This window comes from Armigeres subalbatus, chromosome 1 (genome assembly GCF_024139115.2).
Source record: "Armigeres subalbatus isolate Guangzhou_Male chromosome 1, GZ_Asu_2, whole genome shotgun sequence".
Taxonomy (NCBI): domain Eukaryota; kingdom Metazoa; phylum Arthropoda; class Insecta; order Diptera; family Culicidae; genus Armigeres; species Armigeres subalbatus.
The window spans coordinates 133,109,755-133,131,325 of NC_085139.1; the positions used below are offsets into that span (position 1 = coordinate 133,109,755).

Sequence of the window (21,571 nt, forward strand, 5' to 3'; positions counted from 1 at the left end):
CACTACCGAACTATTTCGAAGATGATCGCGGGAAAATCGAACTTCCGTTTAGTTCGGCCGAAGTCACCTTCCCTAATCTGAGGGTCAAGGTTGCACTTCACTCTCGTTCGAGCTGCAGATTAGTGTAGAAGTGTCGCGAGCTTGTCCGAGTCGAATAACCGTTGAATGTGAGTTCAGTGACGTGGCTATATTTCTTAATTTTAATCTGTTCATTGTTTCTTTGTTAGTCTTTAGAACAAAAGTTATCTTTAGAATAGGCTGTACAAAGTGTGTGCGTTCAAGAAGAAGCGACAGGTAAAGTGCTTAATCTGCTTGTTAAGAAAATGTGTGAATGTGCTAAATGCTTGTGAATAGCCTACGGCTATATCTATTTTGCTAGCGACGCTTCCTGCTTTTCGACGCGAAGAGTGCGGCTTCTGGCAGCCATCAGAAGCCAGCGGCCCGCCAACACGCCGCTATCCCATTGCAGTGGTCATCAATTGCCACAACGTGGCCAGACTCAGCCTACGGCCCCCCGCGAAAGTCTTCATCCACGTGGAAGCGCGACTAAACCGGCATCTAGTCCCACCCTACCGCGCAACGTACCAGGAGCGCATACACCACAGCAGCACATCGTCAAATTACTGCAGCTAATCGGTGAGTCGCCTATTCCAATCGATCTTTTTTTGTGGAGTGGGGCGTCCGGTGAGGACGCCTCGGAGGAAAGTTTTTTGCCGACCATAGGTCGAGGAATCAAGTCAGATGGACAATCGTCCCGACGTTCAATAACCATTTCGGTTGAGTGGGATTAAAGATAAAACGTGTACACGTAGTTTTCGGAACACCCCCAACCCTATTGTGTAAGCCACCCGGGTGCATATGGCTAGCTAGATCGGTCGCCGCATCGTCGATTGAAAACTGTGAATGGAGTAGCACAAGCAGAGTAGAAGCACGAAGAATAGAAACGCACAAATGTAGGTTAGAATTAGAAAGTACGTACAACACAAATTGAAATAGAAGCATGCTAATATAATAAATCTCCTTGTTTTTGGCCATGATTTTCGTAAATAAATGTTTGTTATTTATTACCAACCATACATGGAGTACCTACGTAGTTTGTTCAGTTTAAATGTTAGAAATATGGTTTAGCCACTGCGTGTCGATTAATTAGTGTTGCGTGGCGCAAATGAATGTGGCGTCTTGCGTATTTGCGTTGTCTCTTCCATACTAGTCGCGCCTCTTGCGGAAACGGGTGGAATCTCCGATGATGAGAAAATAACGTACAGCATAAGTTGTATCGCTTGTTGGGCATGGGTGACGTCTTACCGGGATCTTTGGAGGAACAGTTCGTAGCGTGACAGTTTTGGTTGGTTGCATAAGGTAAAATACCCAGTTCAGGTGTAGGAAGTAGATGCGCTGGTTCGATCGCTTTCTTTTCAGAAATAATAAATGGACTCGCCCTAAGCGGAGTCTCACCGGACAAACTAAAAAGGAATGTGCGGCCTCCCTTACCGGAGTGGCGCTTAAGCTGCACATTTTTCCGAGATCGGCCAGCGCCAGCTACAAAACCGGGCTTGTTTTACGAAAATTTGGTTGTAGGACTACAACCAAATTTTCGTAAGGGCAAAACCAACATTGTAACACTTACAAAATATTCTACAAGAAAAAAAAATTTCGACTGCATCCAAAGTTTACTTTTTACGAAAATACACGAAAAATAATCTAATAATCCCTAAGTCAACTATTTACAATATTTAACTAATTAACTGTTTGGTCCTTATAAATCAGTACGGAGGTAATGATCACATTGTTGTTTACTAGTAGGTGGTTCAACACATAAATAAATTTTCAAACATCACAAATCCCCAAAAGACGGCATTTGAACTGAAATATTCACATTTTAGTCAAAGCCTAAACCCCAATTACTCAACACAACATAAATCCATAACATACATATGTAACTCCAAATAACAGGTGAAACCAGTCTGGGAATAACTCCAATCATATTGTTGGAACGATATCCCCTTCCCGATCAAACCGCAACTATTTTGATCTTAGAGCGCCACACCATGGCTATTCCTTGGTATACGCGACGCACTAATACACAAAACGTAGACCCTAATATAAATCATTAACTCAATTGTATTATGAATACCGAAGTTACATCGGCACATAAAACATAAACAACCGACCATATTTCCAAACACTCTACACCGCAGTACCGTTTCTAATGCCTAAGCACATAGGCCAACATGAAACATAAACTCATACTACGCATACTGAATTGCACATTAATTCAAGTTTCCAACACCAAATATGCTATTTGGCCATAACGAAACGAGAATAAAATGCTAAAAAAAAATCCCACCCTATTCCTATGCAACATACGACACCCATACATTGAACCTCCCACACATAAACAACAACGTCAGTTGAGTGATAAAGTGCATTACCAGACGGAGTGAAGTGTGTTGTGACCCGGTAATTTTTTATTAATTTTACTTACATTCGGGTCAAAATAATCATTGGATGGACGAAAATATTACCAAGGTAGGTGGGTTGAACTGTTTTTAATGTTTATGTTTTTGTTTCCCAGGAAATCAACCCAAGGCGACGGATCTACCACCCGGCGGGAGGATTTGTTTACATCCTGGACGAGGAAGAATGGCTGGACTGAATCATATGATTCTGCCGCCTACTTTTGAAGAACGGATACGTATTTGCCATTGCTGTTCTTCGAAGCACGAAGGAGAGTTGGATTCCGATTTTCAGGTGAGTTTATTGAGCAAATAATAATATTCTATTTTCAGTTTTAGGTACACCAAATATGCATCAGACAAGGGGAATGTTGCACGGCCCTACGATGATGTTGCATGAGGGGTCGTGCATAAACGACGGCCGAACAATTTTTCCAATTCAGCCGTTGTGTGCTGATTTTAATAAATGAAAAATAAATAAATATCAAATCTATGAATAGTGAATAAATAAATAAATAAATAATTTAGTAATAAATAAATGAATAATTCAGCAATAAATAATAAATCAATAAATAAGTAAATAATATAATAAATAAGTAAATTGTAAATAAATATTTGAATAAATAATAATAAATATTTTCTCTAATAAATAATGAAACAAATAAATACGAAAAGGCATCAAAATCTGTACATAATATAGTGAGAGATCCACGAATAAATCTATAGCTTTAAGGTACTAAATTAGACGTAAGACTCGATGTTCACTACGATACTAACATTAATCCACAAAAAATTGAAAGAAACACCCCAACATAATTTTGTAAAGTTCGTTCCGTTATATATTACAGTTAGGGAGAGACAAACATAAATACAAAAATAGATTTTTCTAGACAACAGTTTCTTTCTTAGAGATTAGTTGATCTGCCAGCTCGATTTACTCGGGTGTGCTCTTCATCGTCTACCTATATGGGGTAGACCTCCGAGTCTTAGACGGTCATCATCTGAGAACCCTCGTTCTCTAGACTCTCGCTTTTATGCTTCACGCTTAGTTACTCCTCATCAACGCTGTATTCGCTCCGAGTTTCTGTTAAATAGGTCATCGTCCTGGAGTAAACTCCATGGACTCGCTCTGTCTTCTGGTCGAGAGGGTATGTATGAGCAGACCAACAATCTTCAACAAAGATCCTCCTACTAGAACAATCCTTAAGTGCCTAGTCCAGCACGTCTGTGAGATTTCTTCTAGGAGTCCAGCTAAAGCCTTTCCCCTAGGAAGCACCCAGTAAATAACGTTGTTGTGGGGCTGCTCCGACCAAATGGCCAGAGCTAAATCTCACAAACGGCGGTAAAAGTATTTTAAGCAACCAGAGCGAAAGCATCATGGTGCGTTGTTGCTACTCAACTGAGAGCTACATAGCTTGTTAACAGTTTAGCTCAACTGATTTTCTTAATAGTGGCCCTATGGGACCAGCTTCTTAAGAAACTTGCAGTTGAAGATGCCAAGTCTCTTCCCATTTACGTCTTCAAGATCGTAGCAGTGGGCTCCAACAATCCGCTTGACTACAGCTTGGACGTACTTTGGAGCAAGTTTAGAACAAATACCCTTCCCCTTGTCCGATAACTCCATGTTCTTTTTCAGGACTTTTTCTCCTACAGAGTACGTCGGACAATTGGCATTCGAACGCAAGTTATAGTAGGTCGCATGCTTTTTGTAAGCTGATTCTACGTTGCGCCTCACTTCGTTGTACAGTTTTTCTCGTTCGATGGTATTCGGCGAAACAGTAGTCACTGCTGGAGCGTCTCTCAAAGCCCGGAATTCGGCTCCATCCGAGATCATATTCCTGCCGAACATGATAAAATACGGAGTGTATCGTGTCGCTTCATGGACGGAATTTCGAATGGCGCAAGCAATGTGTTGCAGATTATTGGCCCACTCCTTATGGTCCTTTTTTATCGTCGCTCGAATGGCTGTCGTAATGACACGATTAACGCGTTCTGAGTCGTTGATTTGCGGATGATAATTAGGCGTTCTCCAATGGGTTACGCCGTACCGCTCAAGAAGATTTCGGAAAAGTGAGGAAACAAATTGTGTCCCATTGTCGGATAGGACAACTTCGGGTGCACCAAACAGTAGGAATACATTGTTTTCCACAAACTGAACAAGGGAATCTGCTGTGGCCTGTCGAAACGGCTGTATCAGGACGAACTTACTAAAAAGATCTGTGATTACAAGTAGGCAGGTACTACGGTTTTTCCCTGATGTCGGTAGGGGACCAACGTAGTCCATCGTTAAAAATTGCCATGGGTACTGCGCAATTTTCTTCTGCTCTGCCATTGGAGGCGTTGTATTTTTGTTTGTTGCCTTGCTAGTCTGGCATGTGAGGCATGATCTGCAGAACTTTTTTACTTGGCTGCTCATGTTGGGCCAAAAATAACGCTCCTTGACCGCGGCCAACGTTTTTTCTGCCCCCAAGTGTGCCTGGCTATGGAGTTTATTCACGATTTCAATCCGTTCAGGCTTTGGCGGGTATTTCTTCCAACTGAACCTTGGATCTTCGACTTTCCCTGCAACCTTCACATACTTCAGAATCTGACCATCGATTACCTGAAAATCCGTATATTTTGACGGATTGTTCATTATTCCAGCCGCCATTTCCTGGTAATCCGCATCGACTGCTATGGCATTAATCGTCTCCACTGACCTAGACAGACAATCTGCAACAATGTTGTTCTTTCCCTTTCTGTATTCAAGTTCTATATCGTAGGACTGTATCTTTAACGCCCATCTCAGAAGTTTGGCGTTCCCCGATTCAACGCCAATTGTGAACAGCCACAGTAGGCTGCGGGCGTCGGTTACGACCTTAAACCTTGTGCCCTCGACATAGTGCCTAAAGTTTTGGATGGCCAATAAGACACCTAGGCATTCTTTCTCAACACTAGCGTACTTACGTTGCGTACTGCTTAACTTTTTACTAAAGTACGCTATCACCCTTGACTGGCCATCAAATTCCTGAATCAATGCCGCACCTACTGCGTTGTCCGACGCATCCGACTCAATCGTAAAAGGCTTGGTGAAGTCGGGATTTCCAAGTATTGGAGCTGTTACCAGCACCGCTTTTAATTCTCCGAAAGATTTTTCGGCATCCTCCGTCCAGCAAAACTTCTTCTTTGCTTTTCTCAGAAGATCTGAGATCGGAGCAACAATCCTGCTATATTCTCGAATAAAGCGCTGGTAGAATCCCGCTAGACCGAGTAGCCGTCGTATGTCCTTTACATTTCTTGGGCGGGCGTAGTTGAGAATAGGCTCTATCCTAGAATGGTCGATTGACACTCCGTCCTCTGTTAATAAATACCCTAAATAGGCAACTTTCTTCCGACAAAACCTGCTTTTGTCCAGGGAGATGGTAAGGTTAGCGTTTGCTAATCGTTGCGCAACTAGTTTTAGAAGTCTGACATGTTCGCTAAAAGTCCTGGTTGCGATCACAATGTCGTCTAAGTACACAAACACGAACGGTTCGAGATCAAAACCTATCACGCGGTCCATTAGACGACACATGGTAAACGGGGCGTTGGTTAAACCAAAAGGACAAACCTTGAACCTCAATAAAGCTTGAGGGGTTCGGAACGCTGTATAATCCCTAGATTCCTCCTTCAAAGGAATCTGGAAATACGCGTGCTTCATGTCTACTACTAAGTAGTATTTAGCTTTCTATAGTCGGTAAAAAAGCTCCCCCATGTTCCGCATAGGATACGAATCCTTTTTGGTCCAGGAGTTGATTTTTCGTGAGTCTAGGCAGACTCTCAATTTACCATTCGCCTTTCTCACCGGTACTAACGCGCTTGCCCACTCACTCGAGCATTCTTCTATGGCGTCCATCCTCTTATACCGCTCGATCTCGGCCTCCATCTCGGCTTGAATTGCCGGAGAGCATCTGTATAAGGGTTGTCTTCGTGGTGTAGCTTCCTCTTTTAGGATTATCTCATGCTGTATGAGCGTCGTCCTTCCTAGCTTATTCTCTGTCGTACGCGGGAACATTTCGATCGCCTCGATCAGCACTGTTCTCTCTGCTGGGCCTAATTCATGTTCGGTCTCGACTGTCTCCGGGGTCGTCTTCGAAGGCTCTGGTAATTCCAGTGCTGGAATGTCAAGTGTTTCGTCCGGTTCTGATTTCTTGATTTCCGGAAGTGTCTGAATCGGCAGCACAGTGAAATCGATCACCTCTAGTTCCACGGTGTCCCTTCTCAGTGTAACCAATTTCTCGAAACCTTTTGGTCCTTCCATCATTGGGTGGATCCCAAAGGCTTTCCAGAAATTGTATCCAAGAATCATTTGTCTGCAAATTTGAGGTACCACGAGCACCGGTACAACTTTCGTTACACCATTGAACTCGATTGGTAGTTGCACATATCCCAGACTCTTGTGAACCGTTTTGTCTGCTGTTACTATCCTCAAGGGGCTTTCTTTCATAATGAGTCCATTCCTTTCAGCAATGTCGGCGACGCTGGTAACGCTGACGCTCGCACCTGAATCCAATAACGCATCGTAATCTGTACCAAAAATACGCACCGTTACATGAGGGCATCTCTCTGCGGTTGCCCTTACCTCGCATAACTCTGCCTCTTCCACGTTTAAGTGTCCGGAATCGGGAACAACCCTGAAGGATGGAATGCCGTTGTTCCCTTCTCTGCATTCCATCTCTAGTTTCCCGACACGTTCTGTTGATTCGCCCTCGGGTGATTCGGGCAGGTTACAGAAGTCTTTCCCGGAGTACCACATACGTAGCAAAATAGACGTTTCTCCTCACGGCAGTATCTCCACATATGTCCTGGCTTACCACAGTTCCAACACAGTCCAGTAGCTTCTCTTGGTGCATCGAGTCCCGCCATTGCTATTGGTGGGTTTGAAGTTTCTGGCGCTCTTCTATCCGGTTGCCTTCGTTCATCCTTCGGTCTTCTGTCCTTATTGAACCTTCTGTCCATCGCATTGACCTCCTCTGAATCTGAGTATATTGACAGTGCATCGCCGGAATCATTGTCCGCCTCTATCTGATGAACATTTCCCGCTGTTCGATTCTGTACCTCTCGATGACTTCTGAGCGTCGGGTCATTTGCGTCTATACGGTACGCATAATATTCGAGAGTTCGCAAATCCCTAACTGTTCTGCATGCCAATCGTGACCTATAATGTGGGCGCATGTTGTCCCATATGATCTCAAATATGCGCACTTGGTCCAACGGAGAACTTAATAGTTTATTAAGCCGCTCTACCTCCATTTTGAAAGTCAGGAAGCTCTCATTCCGCTGTTGCTTTCTCTCGTATATTTTTTGTCTGTTTCCTTGATCCCTATTAGGATTGCCATACATATAGCGAATCCTTTCTTCGAAATCAGCCCAATCGATAAACTCGTCTGCGTAACATAGGTACCAATCATACGCTTCTCCTCGTAATATGGTATGGACCCTTTGTAACAACAACCCATCAGAGATTCTGTCCATTCTGGCTAATCGGCGTACTTTGTGCAGAAAATCTTCCAGTGATCTTTGACGAGCGTCCCCGCTGAAGGTTAGATGCCACTTCTCCATCCTTCTGTCTGCGTTCATGATGTCCACCTCGATGTTCCTTTGGCTGTACCTACTTCCCTGGCGTTCTCCTCTAGATTCATTTTCGGTATGTTCTGACCTTGCGTATTCGTTCGCTAGTCGACCAAGTGGTTGGCGGCCTAATCTACCTTCTCGTCCTCGTCCTCTATTGTCCTAATTCTACACCGTTCGTGTTGATTTGCCTGATAGTGTTCAGCATACGATTCCTGAAACCTTCCTGGTTGCTGGGCTACATTACTTCGTAGTATATCCCCATGTCTCTGCCTTTGTTCCAAATATAGTGGATTAGTGTTTCGTCTTGGACATTCATCTTCCCATCTGTTCATCTCGTACTCATCTTCGCTTATCTGGGCTGACTGCTGCCACGATGCATACCTTCCTCCTTGCCGCCCCATCTGATAACTTTGTTGACCATCCGTGTGATTGACGCCTTCACCTCTTTGCCTCTCCTCTTCTCTCCTGTAATTGAAACGATCGTACCTTGACTGCTCAAAATTGTTTAATCCGTCTTGTCGGGTTTGTTCTTGTCTTTCCTGATATGGCTCCATTCTCGTGAATCGTTTGGAGTCACTGATCAGATTGTTATAAGTCTCAACATCTTTGACTGCATTCCCTTGTTCTAAACTAGAATTGTCGACCAGCTTACAAAACTTATCCAGTTTCTCTTGTAATTCCAGAATTTTAGACTCATATGATTTTGTTTTCGCTTTCTGTTCTTCTAATTGTTTCCTCAACTCCTTCTCCACACTTTCTCCTATTTCCTCTTCTTGTTGCTTGTTCTTCTTTTTTTGTTTCATAAATTCCAACGACTCCGCTCCCGTCTCTTTCTCTACATTTTTACCATCTGTGCTACTGTTACTAGTTTCTGTGTTAACTGTGTTCTTTTTTAAATGCCTGTCCTCTGTAGTTTTCTTCCCACTAAATTTGCTCAATAAACCATTAATTTCTCCTTCTAGCCGATTTTTCAATTGTTCGCCTTGCGGCCCACGAACCTGCAACCGCCCAACTCTCAACGAATAATGTTTCAAACGAGAAATACACCTATCATCCGGTCCTTTCTCCAATTGTTTTTCAATAGAACCAATTTTTCCCAGAATAAAATCAAAAACTTGATCCACCGTACTTTTCGATCCATATTCCCTCTCCTCTTTCACATCATCAAAGAAAAGATTCCTCAATAATCTTTGTTTCGACTCCAAATCACTTCTCGTTTCCTCTTCCCTATTCCTAAGAATCAATTCGTAATCCACCTCTTCATTCGTTAAGTGATCCGCCCTTGGGAATCTATGAGCCATTTTAGTTTTATCTGTACAACAGCTTTAGAAAACCCAGAATAAATATATATATTTTTCTTAATGCTGATTCTCTGTACTTTTTTTTTTATTTGCTTTACGAAAATATCTCCGTAATACTTGAAATGCACTATAGCCTCAAACTTTATCTCCAGATACTTCAATATTTCAACGTAAATCCCAAACAATATACATCATACAACCAAACATAAGTAACAAACTCTAAAAAACTCATGAACATAATTTAACATAATAACTTAATATGGACCATAAGAACTAATATGCAAAATTTACTCCAGATATTCACAAAAACCTAAAATAAGACCTTTTAGCTGGGCGCCATTTTGTAGCTGGCGCTGGCCGATCTCGGAAAAATGTGCAGCTTAAGCGCCACTCCGGTAAGGGAGGCCGCACATTCCTTTTTAGTTTGTTCGGTGAGACTCCGCTTAGGGCGAGTCCATTTATTATTTCTGAAAAGAAAGCGATCGAACCAGCGCATCTACTTCCTACACCTGAACTGGGTATTTTACCTTATGCAACCAACCAAAACTGTCACGCTACGAACTGTTCCTCCAAAGATCCCGGTAAGACGTCACCCATGCCCAACAAGCGATACAACTTATGCTGTACGTTATTTTCTCATCATCGGAGATTCCACCCGTTTCCGCAAGAGGCGCGACTAGTATGGAAGAGACAACGCAAATACGCAAGACGCCACATTCATTTGCGCCACGCAACACTAATTAATCGACACGCAGTGGCTAAACCATATTTCTAACATTTAAACTGAACAAACTACGTAGGTACTCCATGTATGGTTGGTAATAAATAACAAACATTTATTTACGAAAATCATGGCCAAAAACAAGGAGATTTATTATATTAGCATGCTTCTATTTCAATTTGTGTTGTACGTACTTTCTAATTCTAACCTACATTTGTGCGTTTCTATTCTTCGTGCTTCTACTCTGCTTGTGCTACTCCATTCACAGTTTTCAATCGACGATGCGGCGACCGATCTAGCTAGCCATATGCACCCGGGTGGCTTACACAATAGGGTTGGGGGTGTTCCGAAAACTACGTGTACACGTTTTATCTTTAATCCCACTCAACCGAAATGGTTATTGAACGTCGGGACGATTGTCCATCTGACTTGATTCCTCGACCTATGGTCGGCAAAAAACTTTCTCCGAGGCGTCCTCACCGGACGCCCCACTCCACAAAAAAGATCGATTGGAATAGGCGACTCACCGATTAGCTGCAGTAATTTGACGATGTGCTGCTGTGGTGTATGCGCTCCTGGTACGTTGCGCGGCAGGGAGGGACTAGATGCCGGTTTAGTCGCGCTTCCACGTGGATGAAGACTTTCGCGGGGGGGCCGTCGGCTGAGTCTGGCCACGTTGTGGCTATTGATGACCACTGCGATGGGATAGCGGCGTGTTGGCGGGCCGCCGGCTTCTGATGGCTGCAAGAAGCCGTACTCTTCGCGTCGAAAAGCAGGAAGCGTCGCTAGCAAAATAGATATAGCCGTAGGCTATTCACAAGCATTTAGCACATTCACACATTTTCTTAACAAGCAGATTAAGCACTTTACCTGTCGCTTCTTCTTGAACGCACACACTTTGTACAGCCTATTCTAAAGATAACTTTTGTTCTAAAGACTAACAAAGAAACAATGAACAGATTAAAATTAAGAAATATAGCCACGTCACTGAACTCACATTCAACGGTTATTCGACTCGGACAAGCTCGCGACACTTCTACACTAATCTGCAGCTCGAACGAGAGTGAAGTGCAACCTTGACCCTCAGATTAGGGAAGGTGACTTCGGCCGAACTAAACGGAAGTTCGATTTTCCCGCGATCATCTTCGAAATAGTTCGGTAGTGCAAAAGTTTAAAGTTGGATGCTCGCTCAGTTTCGGTTTTGATCGTGAATCTTTTCCCATCTTCCTCAAAGATAACAAATGACCCTGACCTTCGCGAATGCTCTCCTGTATTATGGCCGTCCTCGCGAGCTTTCCCTAATGAGTTTTTCGTCTAATTTATGGCGCAGAATCTACTACCTCATTGGCTTTCGTGTCGTACCAGTTGATAAGGTTTTACTCAACGGCGAACTTTGACCAATGCTCATGAATTAATCATTCACTAACTACCCATTCAATAACATATTATTCAAATCTATAATTATTTATTTAGGACGATGGAGCGTAGGCTACAAAAGCTGACCAAAGGATAACACTAATCCAATCAACGACGAAATAGGCAAATATATGTCTTTCTATTTACAATGTGGCTATAGCCCTCTGAAAGGAATGGGTGATAATCCGATTAGTCATTTTTGGCACTCGCCATTGCTTAAGATAGCAGACCTAACACGAATGCTCGCGTAGATATTGCTGCTTCCTAGAAAGCTAGCACATAATGCAGGTGAAACTCTAGAGGCTGGACAGTGATAATTAACTGAAACGCCCCAAAAAAAATCGATCAAATTTGTCCTACAGATACGACACTTGGTCACAGCAGGGTAACAAGATTAAGCGATAAGACGGGTACAATTTTGACTGAAAACATGTTGAAGTGACTTATTGGCTGCTTTTTATTCTTGGCTTTAGCATCGAATCTGTGCTCGTCTGCTAAGAATATGCTTTGGCTTAGGGAAATTGATTTATGATGCCAATTTCACCATCTACTTTTCTCTGAACTTACTGCGCACCATTCGTTTCGGAACAAATATTGCCATCTGGCAGTACATCTCGCACCGCTCTTCAATTCTTCATTAATCGAAACGAAATATAAATACCACTCCATAAATAACATGCCGACATATTTGAGCATAATTGAATAAATGCGCGCGTCCTCCTCTGTCGGCCTCGCCGGAACATCCAATGAACAGCGCTTTCAAAGGTCCAAACGAACAGCGTGACACAAAAATACATTGTGATTGCTTTAGCCGTTGACTTTGCTCTCGTGTTGATTCGTTTAATTTTCCAAACAACCGCTCCCTCGTTTGATCCCTTCCCTTGGTTGATTGTTTGCAGCGGCGTCGCTAGAAAAGGGAAATCGTTAGCTCGTGGCATTTTTGGCGAACTTTGAAAGGAATTTGAACTCAGAGTGGTATGATGCTTTGCAATAAGAGTCAAGCGGTTTTGTAAAACACGATTCTATCACAAAGCTTTTTCTTAATGCTGTATTATTGCATTAAAAAACGCCCGGTGCCAAACAACGCTGATCACATCGAAATCAATAAAAGAAAAGCCTATGGCCAAAGATATAATTCAATAAAGTTTTGCGAATAAAAAATACCACCAGGCAGTATATATAGAGAACGCTTGAAAATGACTTCGATCCCTCATCCCAGCCTAGGACTCACCACCAGATCCCACGTTTAGACGCCTCTGTTAATTTTCATGGCCGGGTTTCTAAATTTGACAGCCGCTGCTGCGATTTCCTTTCAAATTATTTACCATTTTGTTACTACACTCGGACGAAATATGAACCGGCGCGGTGGCACCAGCAGTTACACCCAATCACAATGACACCATTTAATAGTGAAAATTTACGCGACGAAAATTACCCTTAAATAGCTTTTTAACTGCCGATGAATGGCAAAATTCTGAAACTGACTTTTGATTGTTATAAATTACGGTCCTCCCTTTGGTTATTGTGTCGCTTCGGTGATGTCGTTTTCGTTGTCGTCGTCGATCAAGGCTTACCCCGGCCGAAGCTAACAACCTCAGAAGGGAGATGGTTGCTCATTGTGCGGATCATTAGCCAATGCTGTATCGTTTGTGAAACCCCATCGTCAGTACGCGTACGACTAAATGCGGACTTCATTTTCTACCAATGAATCAAATTATTAAATGGATTTTGCCCCTTATCATCTGCTGGCTGTGCCAAACATTTGTGCTTGTCATGGCGTGTGGAATGACGATGAACTACGACAGAGACAGATACCTACATACGTTAGAATGGTTGGAAAATGACTTTCAGATTTTCAAAAGATTTGCATATGATTTCGTTATAGGACTTGATGCTTTTGAGATCAACCAAATTGGTATCTTGGGTAACGTTAACCTAGTATATAACGTTGGCTCGTTACGCAAATTAATCAATAATTCAGCGATAATATGTACATCGTTTTGTGGCACGGCAAACGATGGGTAAAGCATACCATTGGTACTTCGCATACCTGCAGGAGAAAAATAGAAATAACCCACATTGCGGTCCTTAGCCTCCTACCAAGAAACTGCTATCCTTACCTCCTCGTGGAGCCGGCCGGGATATGAGCAACCTTAGGGAAGATCGAGTAACCAGCCCCGGTGGGAAATATGTTTCAATGCTAAATTGTTTGCTCTTGACTTAATGCAATCTATCTAGTGCCAAGAACGCCATTTTACTTAAAATTTTGTTATTAGGCAAAAGTGTGGTTTTTAGTGAAAACAACTAAATTTTGAGTGGATTTCATTTAAGTTTAGTAATACTAGTGAAAAACATGGACTTGAACATGAGCGATTCTTCTTCTTATCGGTATGCAAAGTGACATTCGCTACGGCCCGATGAGTATTTCAGTGAACTCGGAGCAATATGGTTCACCGGATGTTCAAGTCGAGGTTCATTTTTTTTTCACATTTCTTGTGCCTGTTGCCATTTCAACAGATTTTCGATCTGCCTGTCTCTGATTATCGTCTTCTCCTTCATCTTCTTCTATGACTCTATATTTCAACTGGAACTTGGCCATGCTTTTAAATGTAGTATTCTACTATCATTTCTTCAGTTATCAATTGAAAGCTTTTCAATGCCCGCCTTTTCTATGTGGCAAGCACAAGGATACGCTATGCCCAGGGTGTCAAGAATGTTTCCCACCCGAAAACATCCTAGGCCGGATCGAGAATCGAATTTACCGTCTTTGGATTGGCATTAATTTGATTTATCTTTTTTATTACTAATTTTATTTGCTAATTATAATGTAATTATTTAATACAGGGGTTAGACAAAAAGGTTGAAGTAGGCAAAATATTGTCGAAGTTCAAATCACCATAACTTTGCGAAGAATAATCCGATTTTGATAAAATTAGAACCATCGGACGCGGAAACTTTTCTAGTATGCAAAACCTGAAAGAGACCATTGGCCACTTAGCACCACATTTGTTCAGGGTGTATGGCCAATCCCGTATCGTTTTCACGAAAACGGCCATATCTCTGCGTATACCTTATGGATTTTCGATCTGTAGGCTGCATTGGTCAGCATTCATTCATTTCATTTATTTAGTTTACATCTAAACAGATAACAGTGAATCAACAATCAGACGCCACAATACACGGTTCGCGGCCGCATCTCTCCATCCTCGAATGCGCCCCATGCTCGCATATTAGTTCTACTTTCTGGGAAAGCATAAACCATGATAGCAGTACACGTCACATAAAATGACAAGCAGTGGAAAAATGCACCTTGAACATAGCTTGAGCTTGAGCTTGAGCTTGATTGACTGCTCGTAGTTGCTACTCCATTATGACCAGATCAGCTGTTCTTGCACAGGGAACCAACAGATGTTTGCTTGGGACTAGCACACATCTTCAATGTACAAGTACTGGTGATCTCATTTGTTAGGTCATACTGGCGCTTGCCACGTCAGAATGCAAGTCAATGTAGGGAAGGGGGAGGAAATGATGATGCAATCACTCGCGCACTGCAAGCCGAATATACCTCTGCACTTGCCACGAGTTCATGCGGAATTTGTTGGAATTTCTGGGTTAGGTTGGAGAGGCAGAGGTCCGTCTTGGTTAACGAGCTGCCAATGTGATAGATAGGAGAAGGTAACTGGTGGAATTTCTAATTGGATGTAGGAAACGAGCTCTATAAGTTCATTTCCAATTCTAGCAGATTACTGTTAGAATACTCAAGTTGAAGTTATAGGAATAGTAATGGAAACGGTATGGAAGTCCATTTCCAGTTCTAGCGATTGCTAGAACATGAGAAATAAAGAGAAAGATACAAAGTAGGAGAATGGAACGGACCTGGGATTGAACCCACGACCTCCTGCGTATGAGGCAGAAGCAGTAGCCATATGACTACCAAGCCCGCTTGGAAAAATGCACCTTGAACATAGCCACGAAAAACCCGGAACATCGCCGGGGGCCAAGGATCAATCTCGGGTCTTGCATGGGGAGAAGAGTTTCCGCGTCCGATGGATCCAATTTTATCAAAATCTGATGATTCTTCGCAAAGTTATGCTGCCTTGAACTTTGACAAAATTTTGATTATCTCAACCTTTTTGTCTTGCTCGTCTGACATAATAGTCTAATTCCCCTATTTTTTTCTTTCTCGTTTTTGTTTTGTTTCTGTCTTATTGTTCTGTGTAATACGAAGCTAGGCCATTCGGAAGATGCTCCCTGACGAACCACAACTCGAATACGACGCTACGCCATACCGTTAATGACGTCATATACCCGGATGAGCAGCTGTAATGCCTCAAACCTAAATCCCAACCTAGTCCGTCCTGAAATTACGCAATCTAACCTTGAGTCGCCACGAGTATCTTGGTCTATACCATTTCCCCTTACTAACTGTTGATAATAAGATAATACTTACTTGATGGGCTACAGCTCTTCGATGAGCCTACGCTGGTGGTTCCAGTCGCCCTGAACATTGAGCGCCCTCAGGTCCTCTTCAACTGCAAAAATACATCGTGTACGCGGCCTTCCACGAAGCCTGCGGCTCCTTCCGGGTTCTCTACTAAACATTATCTTCACTTGACGTTCTTCCGGCATACGAACAACGTAACCAGCCCACCGTAGTCTGCCGTGTTGAATAAGCTTAATTATATCCAGCCCTTTACACACCTGGTACAATTCGTGATTCATGCGGCGCCGCCAGATACCGTTCTCCTGTTTACCGCCGAGTATTGTCCGCAGCACCTAACACTCCGAAAGCTCTCCGATCAGCCTCCTTTAACGTTCATGTTTCACGTCCGTATAAAGCCACCGGAAGAATCAGAGTAGTATACCGTGGGAGTTTTGTTTTCGCTTGCAGACCACGGGACTTAAGCTGGTTACGAAGTCCGTAATAAGCCATATTTGCAGCTGAAAAACGCCTTTTCACCTCGCGGGTAACATCATTATCGCACGTCACTAATGTTCCAAGATACACAAATTCTTCCACACGGGAGTGTACTGGAGTGTCTGACTACACCAGTCGGGTGACCGACTAAACTCACTTTGGTCTCCGCCATCATACCGTGCCCGGTATAGGGAGACTTAATTACGCCAATGTTGTGACCGGGGATGAGTATGATAGTCTTTCCATTTTCGTTCCACTATCCTCCTTGACAATCCTTGTTATTATTTATTATTTATTCAGACTAAGGCCGAAGTGGCCTGCGCGGTATATAAGAGTTTTCTCCATTCGGCTCGGTCCATGGCTACACGTCACAAACCACGCAGTCTACGGAGGGTCCGCAAGTCATCTTCCACCTGATCGATCCACCTTGCCCGCTGTGCACCTCGCCTTCTTGTGCCCGTCGGATTGTTGTCGAGAACCATTTTCACCGGGTTACTTTCCGACATTCTGGCTACGTGCCCGGCCCACCGCAGTCATCCGATTTTTGCAGTGTGAACGATGGATGGTTCTCCCCGCAGCTCATGCAACTCGTGGTTCAATCGTCTCCTCCACGTACCGTCCGCCATCTGCACCCCACCATAGATGGTACGCAGCACTTTCCTTTCGAAAACTCCAAGTGCGCGTTGGTCCTCCACGAGCATCGAGTGTAATAAGCGTTTTGTAGATTGTCAGTTTGGTACGGCGGCGAACTCTATTCGATCGGAGCGTCTTGCGAAGTCCAAAGTACGTACGATTTCCAGCCACTATGCGTCTCCGAATTTCTCTGCTGGTGTCATTTTCGGCAGTCACCAGTGAGCCCAAGTACACAAATTCTTCTAACACCTCGATATCGTCACCACCGATGCAAACTCGCGGTGGGTGGCTCACATTGTCTTCTCTTGAACCTCTTCCTATCATGTATTTCGTCTTCGACGTGTTGATGACTAGTCGGATCCGCTTAGCTTCCCTCTTCAGTCTGATGTAGGCTTCCTCCATCTTCTCAAAGCTACTTGCCATAATAGCTGGACGGACTTATTGAAAATTGTACCACTCGTGTTAATCCCTGCTCTTCGTATTACCCCTTCCAAGGCGATGTTGAATAGCAGACACGAAAGACCATCACCTTGCCGTAACCCTCTGCGGGTTTCGAAGGGATTCGAGAATGCCCCTGAAACTCGAACTACGCACATCACCCGATCCATCGTCGCTTTGATCAACCGTGTCAGTTTATCCGGAAAACCGTGTTCGTTCATTAGCTGCCATAGCTGGTCCCGATCGATTGTATCATATGCGGCTTTGAAGTCGATGAATAGATGATGTGTGGGCACGTTGTATTCGAGACATTTCTGCAGTACTTGGCGAATGGCGAACACCTGGTCCGTGTTGAAGGGTTCGCCCATAAAACCCGCCTGGTACTGCCCCACGAACTCCCTTGCAATTGGTGCTAGTCGACGGCATAAAATTTGGGAGAATACCTTGTAGGCGGCGTTCAGCAATGTGATTGCGCGGTAGTTGTGGGACACACGACACCTTCCATCCACTCCTGCGGCAAATCTTCCTCCTACCAAATCTTGGTAATGACCCAGTGCAGCGCTCTAGCCAGTGCCTCACCACCGTGTTTAAATAGCTCTCCTGGTAGTTGGTCAACCCCAGGGGCTTTGTTGTTCTTCAGCCGGCCAATCTCCTCATGGATTTCCTGGAGATCCGGAGCCGGTAAAATTATGTCCTACGCGCGTTCTCCCAGGTCCATCACCATACCGCCATACCGTCTGCCACATCGCCATTCAGGTGTTCTTCGTAGTGCTGCCGCCACCTTTGGATCACCTCACGCTCGTTCGTAAGAAGGTTCCCGTTTATGTCCTTACACATATCAGGCTGTGGCACGTGGCCCTTACGAGAACGGTTTAACTTCTCATAGAACTTTCGTGTGTTATTAGCGCGGTACAGTTGCTCCGTCTCTTCACGGTCTCGATCTTCCTGCTGACGCTTTTTCCTCCGGAAAATCGAGTTTTGTCTGTTCCGCGCCTGTTTATATCGTGCCTAGTTCGCCCTCGTGCGGTGTTGCAGCAATCTCGCCCATGCTGCATTCTTCTCTTCTACTAACTGCTCATATTCATTGTAGGACTGATTTATTATTCTATTCTTTTGACATAATTGAAACGTTTGAAGAATATCAAAAAGTCCGCCTTGAGGAAATGTTCAAAGTACAAATCTCGGTTTAGCAAAGCAGTTTATCGCTCCACCAGCCAACGATATAAGCGTGTAAACAATAGACTTTTTAAATCGTATCAACGGAAGATCCAGCAAACGTCGCAACCCGAATTATGTGAACAAACAGCGAAAAGAATCTGCCCTTCAAAAAGACATGACGAATGTACTCATAGAACAAACATCCACGGAGGGTATATGTGACCTTTTCCTAAAGCACTTCTCCGGTGTATTTTCTAATTAGTCGATTACTGAACGACTAGTACACCAAGCTGCTGCCAGTGTACCCCTCTGTCCACCAATCGGTCAACATCCTTTAGTCACGGCAGATGAATGAATCGATGAATGCTGCTCGTCGCTAAAATCATCTACCAGCTCGGGCCCGGATGGTATTCCTTCAACCAGAGTGTAAAATAATCGAAATTTTTTGGTGAAGTCCACCTTTCTTCACTTGACTGCTCACTTCCAGACACATTCATAGTCGGCTCTGGACTGAATATTGACAGTTGAATATTAGTCATTGAATATTTATTCACATTCTACAAATTGATAAATTATCTGAAATCTGAACACGTTTCAAACGAGTAAAGTAATTTATCACGTAGAACTGAATCTGATTTTCACCCGGGAGGCACTTTCAACGGTAAACATCAAAATAAACAATGCTAATTATGTTTTTTTTCTGCACATAGTAAGCGCACTCAGTGACAGTCGAATGAATGATTTGCACGCTAAAAATGAACTACTCAAAATTTAGTCGAATCCTACTCATTTTCATTAAAAACGGGACAACTCAAAATTTGAGTAAAAGATACTACTTCAATAAAATGATGATTGCACTTAAACTAGGAGTCTGTTTGTCGTAAAATGCACTTAGATAGATAGATAAACTTGATTCGCATCTGTCGTATTAAAAATTGATGGAAGGCCAAGCTTAACTTTCGCGAAATCATCATTTTATTGAAGTAGTATCTTTTACTCAAATTTTGAGTTGTCCCGTTTTTATTGAAAATGAGTCGGATTCGACTCAATTTTGAGTTGTTCATTTTTAGCGTGTGGTGAATTAGTCGTCTGACTCTGTCATTCTATGTTTTGAATATTCATGCGATGTTTGTCAAAATTCGGACCGAAATTGCTTCATGAAAATGGATATTTTAGGCTCTGCCTTCAAATATTCTCAAAAAGTCTTCTACAAGTTTGTCTTTACCTTTGTCAATCCTATTTAACTCATCGTTACGTTCTGAATTTTTTCCGGAATATGTTGCGTGTGTTCTCTAACTCCACACACTAAGCATCAAGAAACCCAATACGAGAAATAATTGCCAATCTAATGTATGCCCGCTAGACCAATGCGACTAAGAGACAATCAAGGAATTTTGCTCATAATGCATGACAATCAACGCAAGAAATGTGGTACATGATTGTATTGTAACATTTTTTTCTTACAAGCTAAGCCTACCTCCTTCCAGCACCGTAGTGCTAACTTCAGCGAACGTCTTCGCTACTTATCACTTAGGGGCCCCTACTCACTGCGCCTTGTTCTGCACCACTCGATGGCGCGGCATTCGATGGTGCAACTGCACTCTCTTGGTGGTTAGAGCCACATGCACACTCACTACCACCTCGCTTCTGCGTTCTTTCGGATGCTATTCCCTCTGGTATACCGCGGCACTCTTCTCCTCGCAGTTCTCCACACCGAATATCACTGATCACTGCACTGTTGGGTAACCTTGCACGTAAGGTGATCCAAATCTTACCCCAATCGTGCACCATTCATAATCAGCTGCTCTTCTGCAGTCGGATTCAACAAACTTGCACACTATGTATCGGCATGCGGCTTCACCATTCACTCCCTTTCGCTAGCACACGGCAGCGTCGTTGCTGCTAAATTCCAATTGGAATTCGAAAAGCACTGCGAGGATACAACACCATGTGACCGGTCGGGGTAATCACTATCACTCTATGCGATCGTCGAGCCGGTGTCGTTGGCGTGGCTACTGCTGGTATAGTTGGACTACGTTGCTGCCCAGCAGCTTTCTGCAATTGATACAAAAGGCCCTGTACAGGGTGGCTGCATGAGTACATCTGTGGACCAAACATTGTGTGTGTTTAATTACCTCTTTCGAGGGCCTTCTCTGTCCGGTGAACTTGAGTTTTGATGAGCCTACGTCTGTGTGTGCGGGTTGTTGAATGCCTGCTTCTAGTTTGTAGTTTTGTGCCTTCCTTAATATGAACGTACGGCAGATGGTTGGTGTGAAATCTTCTTCGTCTTGCGCTCGACGGCCAGCTGCGCTCTTGCCTGAACGGAGATGGGAATGTTCGCGACTTTATTTTGTTCTTATGGGCGTTTCCCCGGTGGAGTCGTTGGGAACCTGGTCTTCAACGCTCGGACATGCAATTGTCTGCTTCACCCTCTCTCCGGTTTGTTGGCTATCCGATGGTTCGAGCTAGTACACGTGACGACTGTAACTGTATTTGCACAAACTTGTTAACCGGCTTCCAATGACCGATCTGCTAGAGGCTTTTACCTGTGCAGTGATGAAGATCTAAAACTGCTTCACAGAGTCGTCTTTATACTTTTTTCCCGCGAAGAATACGTTTTGATACGAGAGCCTTTCACACCGTACGTCACACGTTGCAACTTCTGATTGATCTACGGAAGTAGCAACCGTCAAAAGGGTACGTCAGCGATAGTGCGAGTGCTACCAACTTCTCATATGTAGAGCTGGGTGTTATTTCAGCTGCGGTGTGGTGTGTTTAGTGGTGGCATATTGTGCTTTTGGCGTATTGAGTCATAGGCACAATCATCAATATTGATGAACGAAATATAATGTAACACAACGTATGAACAGGCGCGACGAAATTTTTGTGAACGAGCCTGGCTGGGGCGTTCACAAAATTTCGTTAACTTTGATTTTGA

The 21,571-nt window shown here is 43.5% G+C and overlaps 2 protein-coding genes and 1 long non-coding RNA gene across 3 annotated transcripts; all 3 read right to left on the minus strand.

Annotated features, from left to right (window-relative positions):
- Positions 1–7,151: 7,151 nt before the first annotated feature.
- On the minus strand, positions 7,152–8,116 carry LOC134206560 (uncharacterized). Its single transcript, XM_062682288.1, has 2 exons — positions 8,090–8,116; positions 7,152–7,499 (listed from the first exon to the last, which is right to left on the minus strand). Exons 1-2 carry the CDS (start codon positions 8,114–8,116, stop codon positions 7,152–7,154), a joined length of 375 nt encoding a protein of 124 aa, XP_062538272.1.
- A 57-nt stretch (positions 8,117–8,173) lies between these two features.
- LOC134206561 (golgin subfamily A member 6-like protein 1) lies at positions 8,174–9,349 on the minus strand. Its single transcript, XM_062682289.1, has one exon. The coding sequence runs from the start codon at positions 9,347–9,349 to the stop codon at positions 8,174–8,176; it is 1,176 nt and encodes a 391-aa protein (XP_062538273.1).
- An 11,141-nt stretch (positions 9,350–20,490) lies between these two features.
- LOC134206499 (uncharacterized) lies at positions 20,491–21,371 on the minus strand. The gene is made up of 3 exons (XR_009978288.1): positions 21,180–21,371; positions 20,769–21,120; positions 20,491–20,709 (listed from the first exon to the last, which is right to left on the minus strand). It is a non-coding gene; the product is annotated as an uncharacterized LOC134206499 (long non-coding RNA).
- Positions 21,372–21,571: the final 200 nt, after the last annotated feature.

Coding starts and splice junctions, on each gene's coding strand:
- LOC134206560 (XM_062682288.1), bottom strand. CDS start 8,116: ATGAATCTAGAGGAGAACGCCAGGGAA. Junction 7,500..8,089: donor TAGAGGAGAACGCCAGGGAA/GTAGGTACAGCC, acceptor AATGTTCATCAG/ATAGAGGCGGACAATGATTC.
- LOC134206561 (XM_062682289.1), bottom strand. CDS start 9,349: ATGGCTCATAGATTCCCAAGGGCGGATCACTTAACGAATGAAGAGGTG.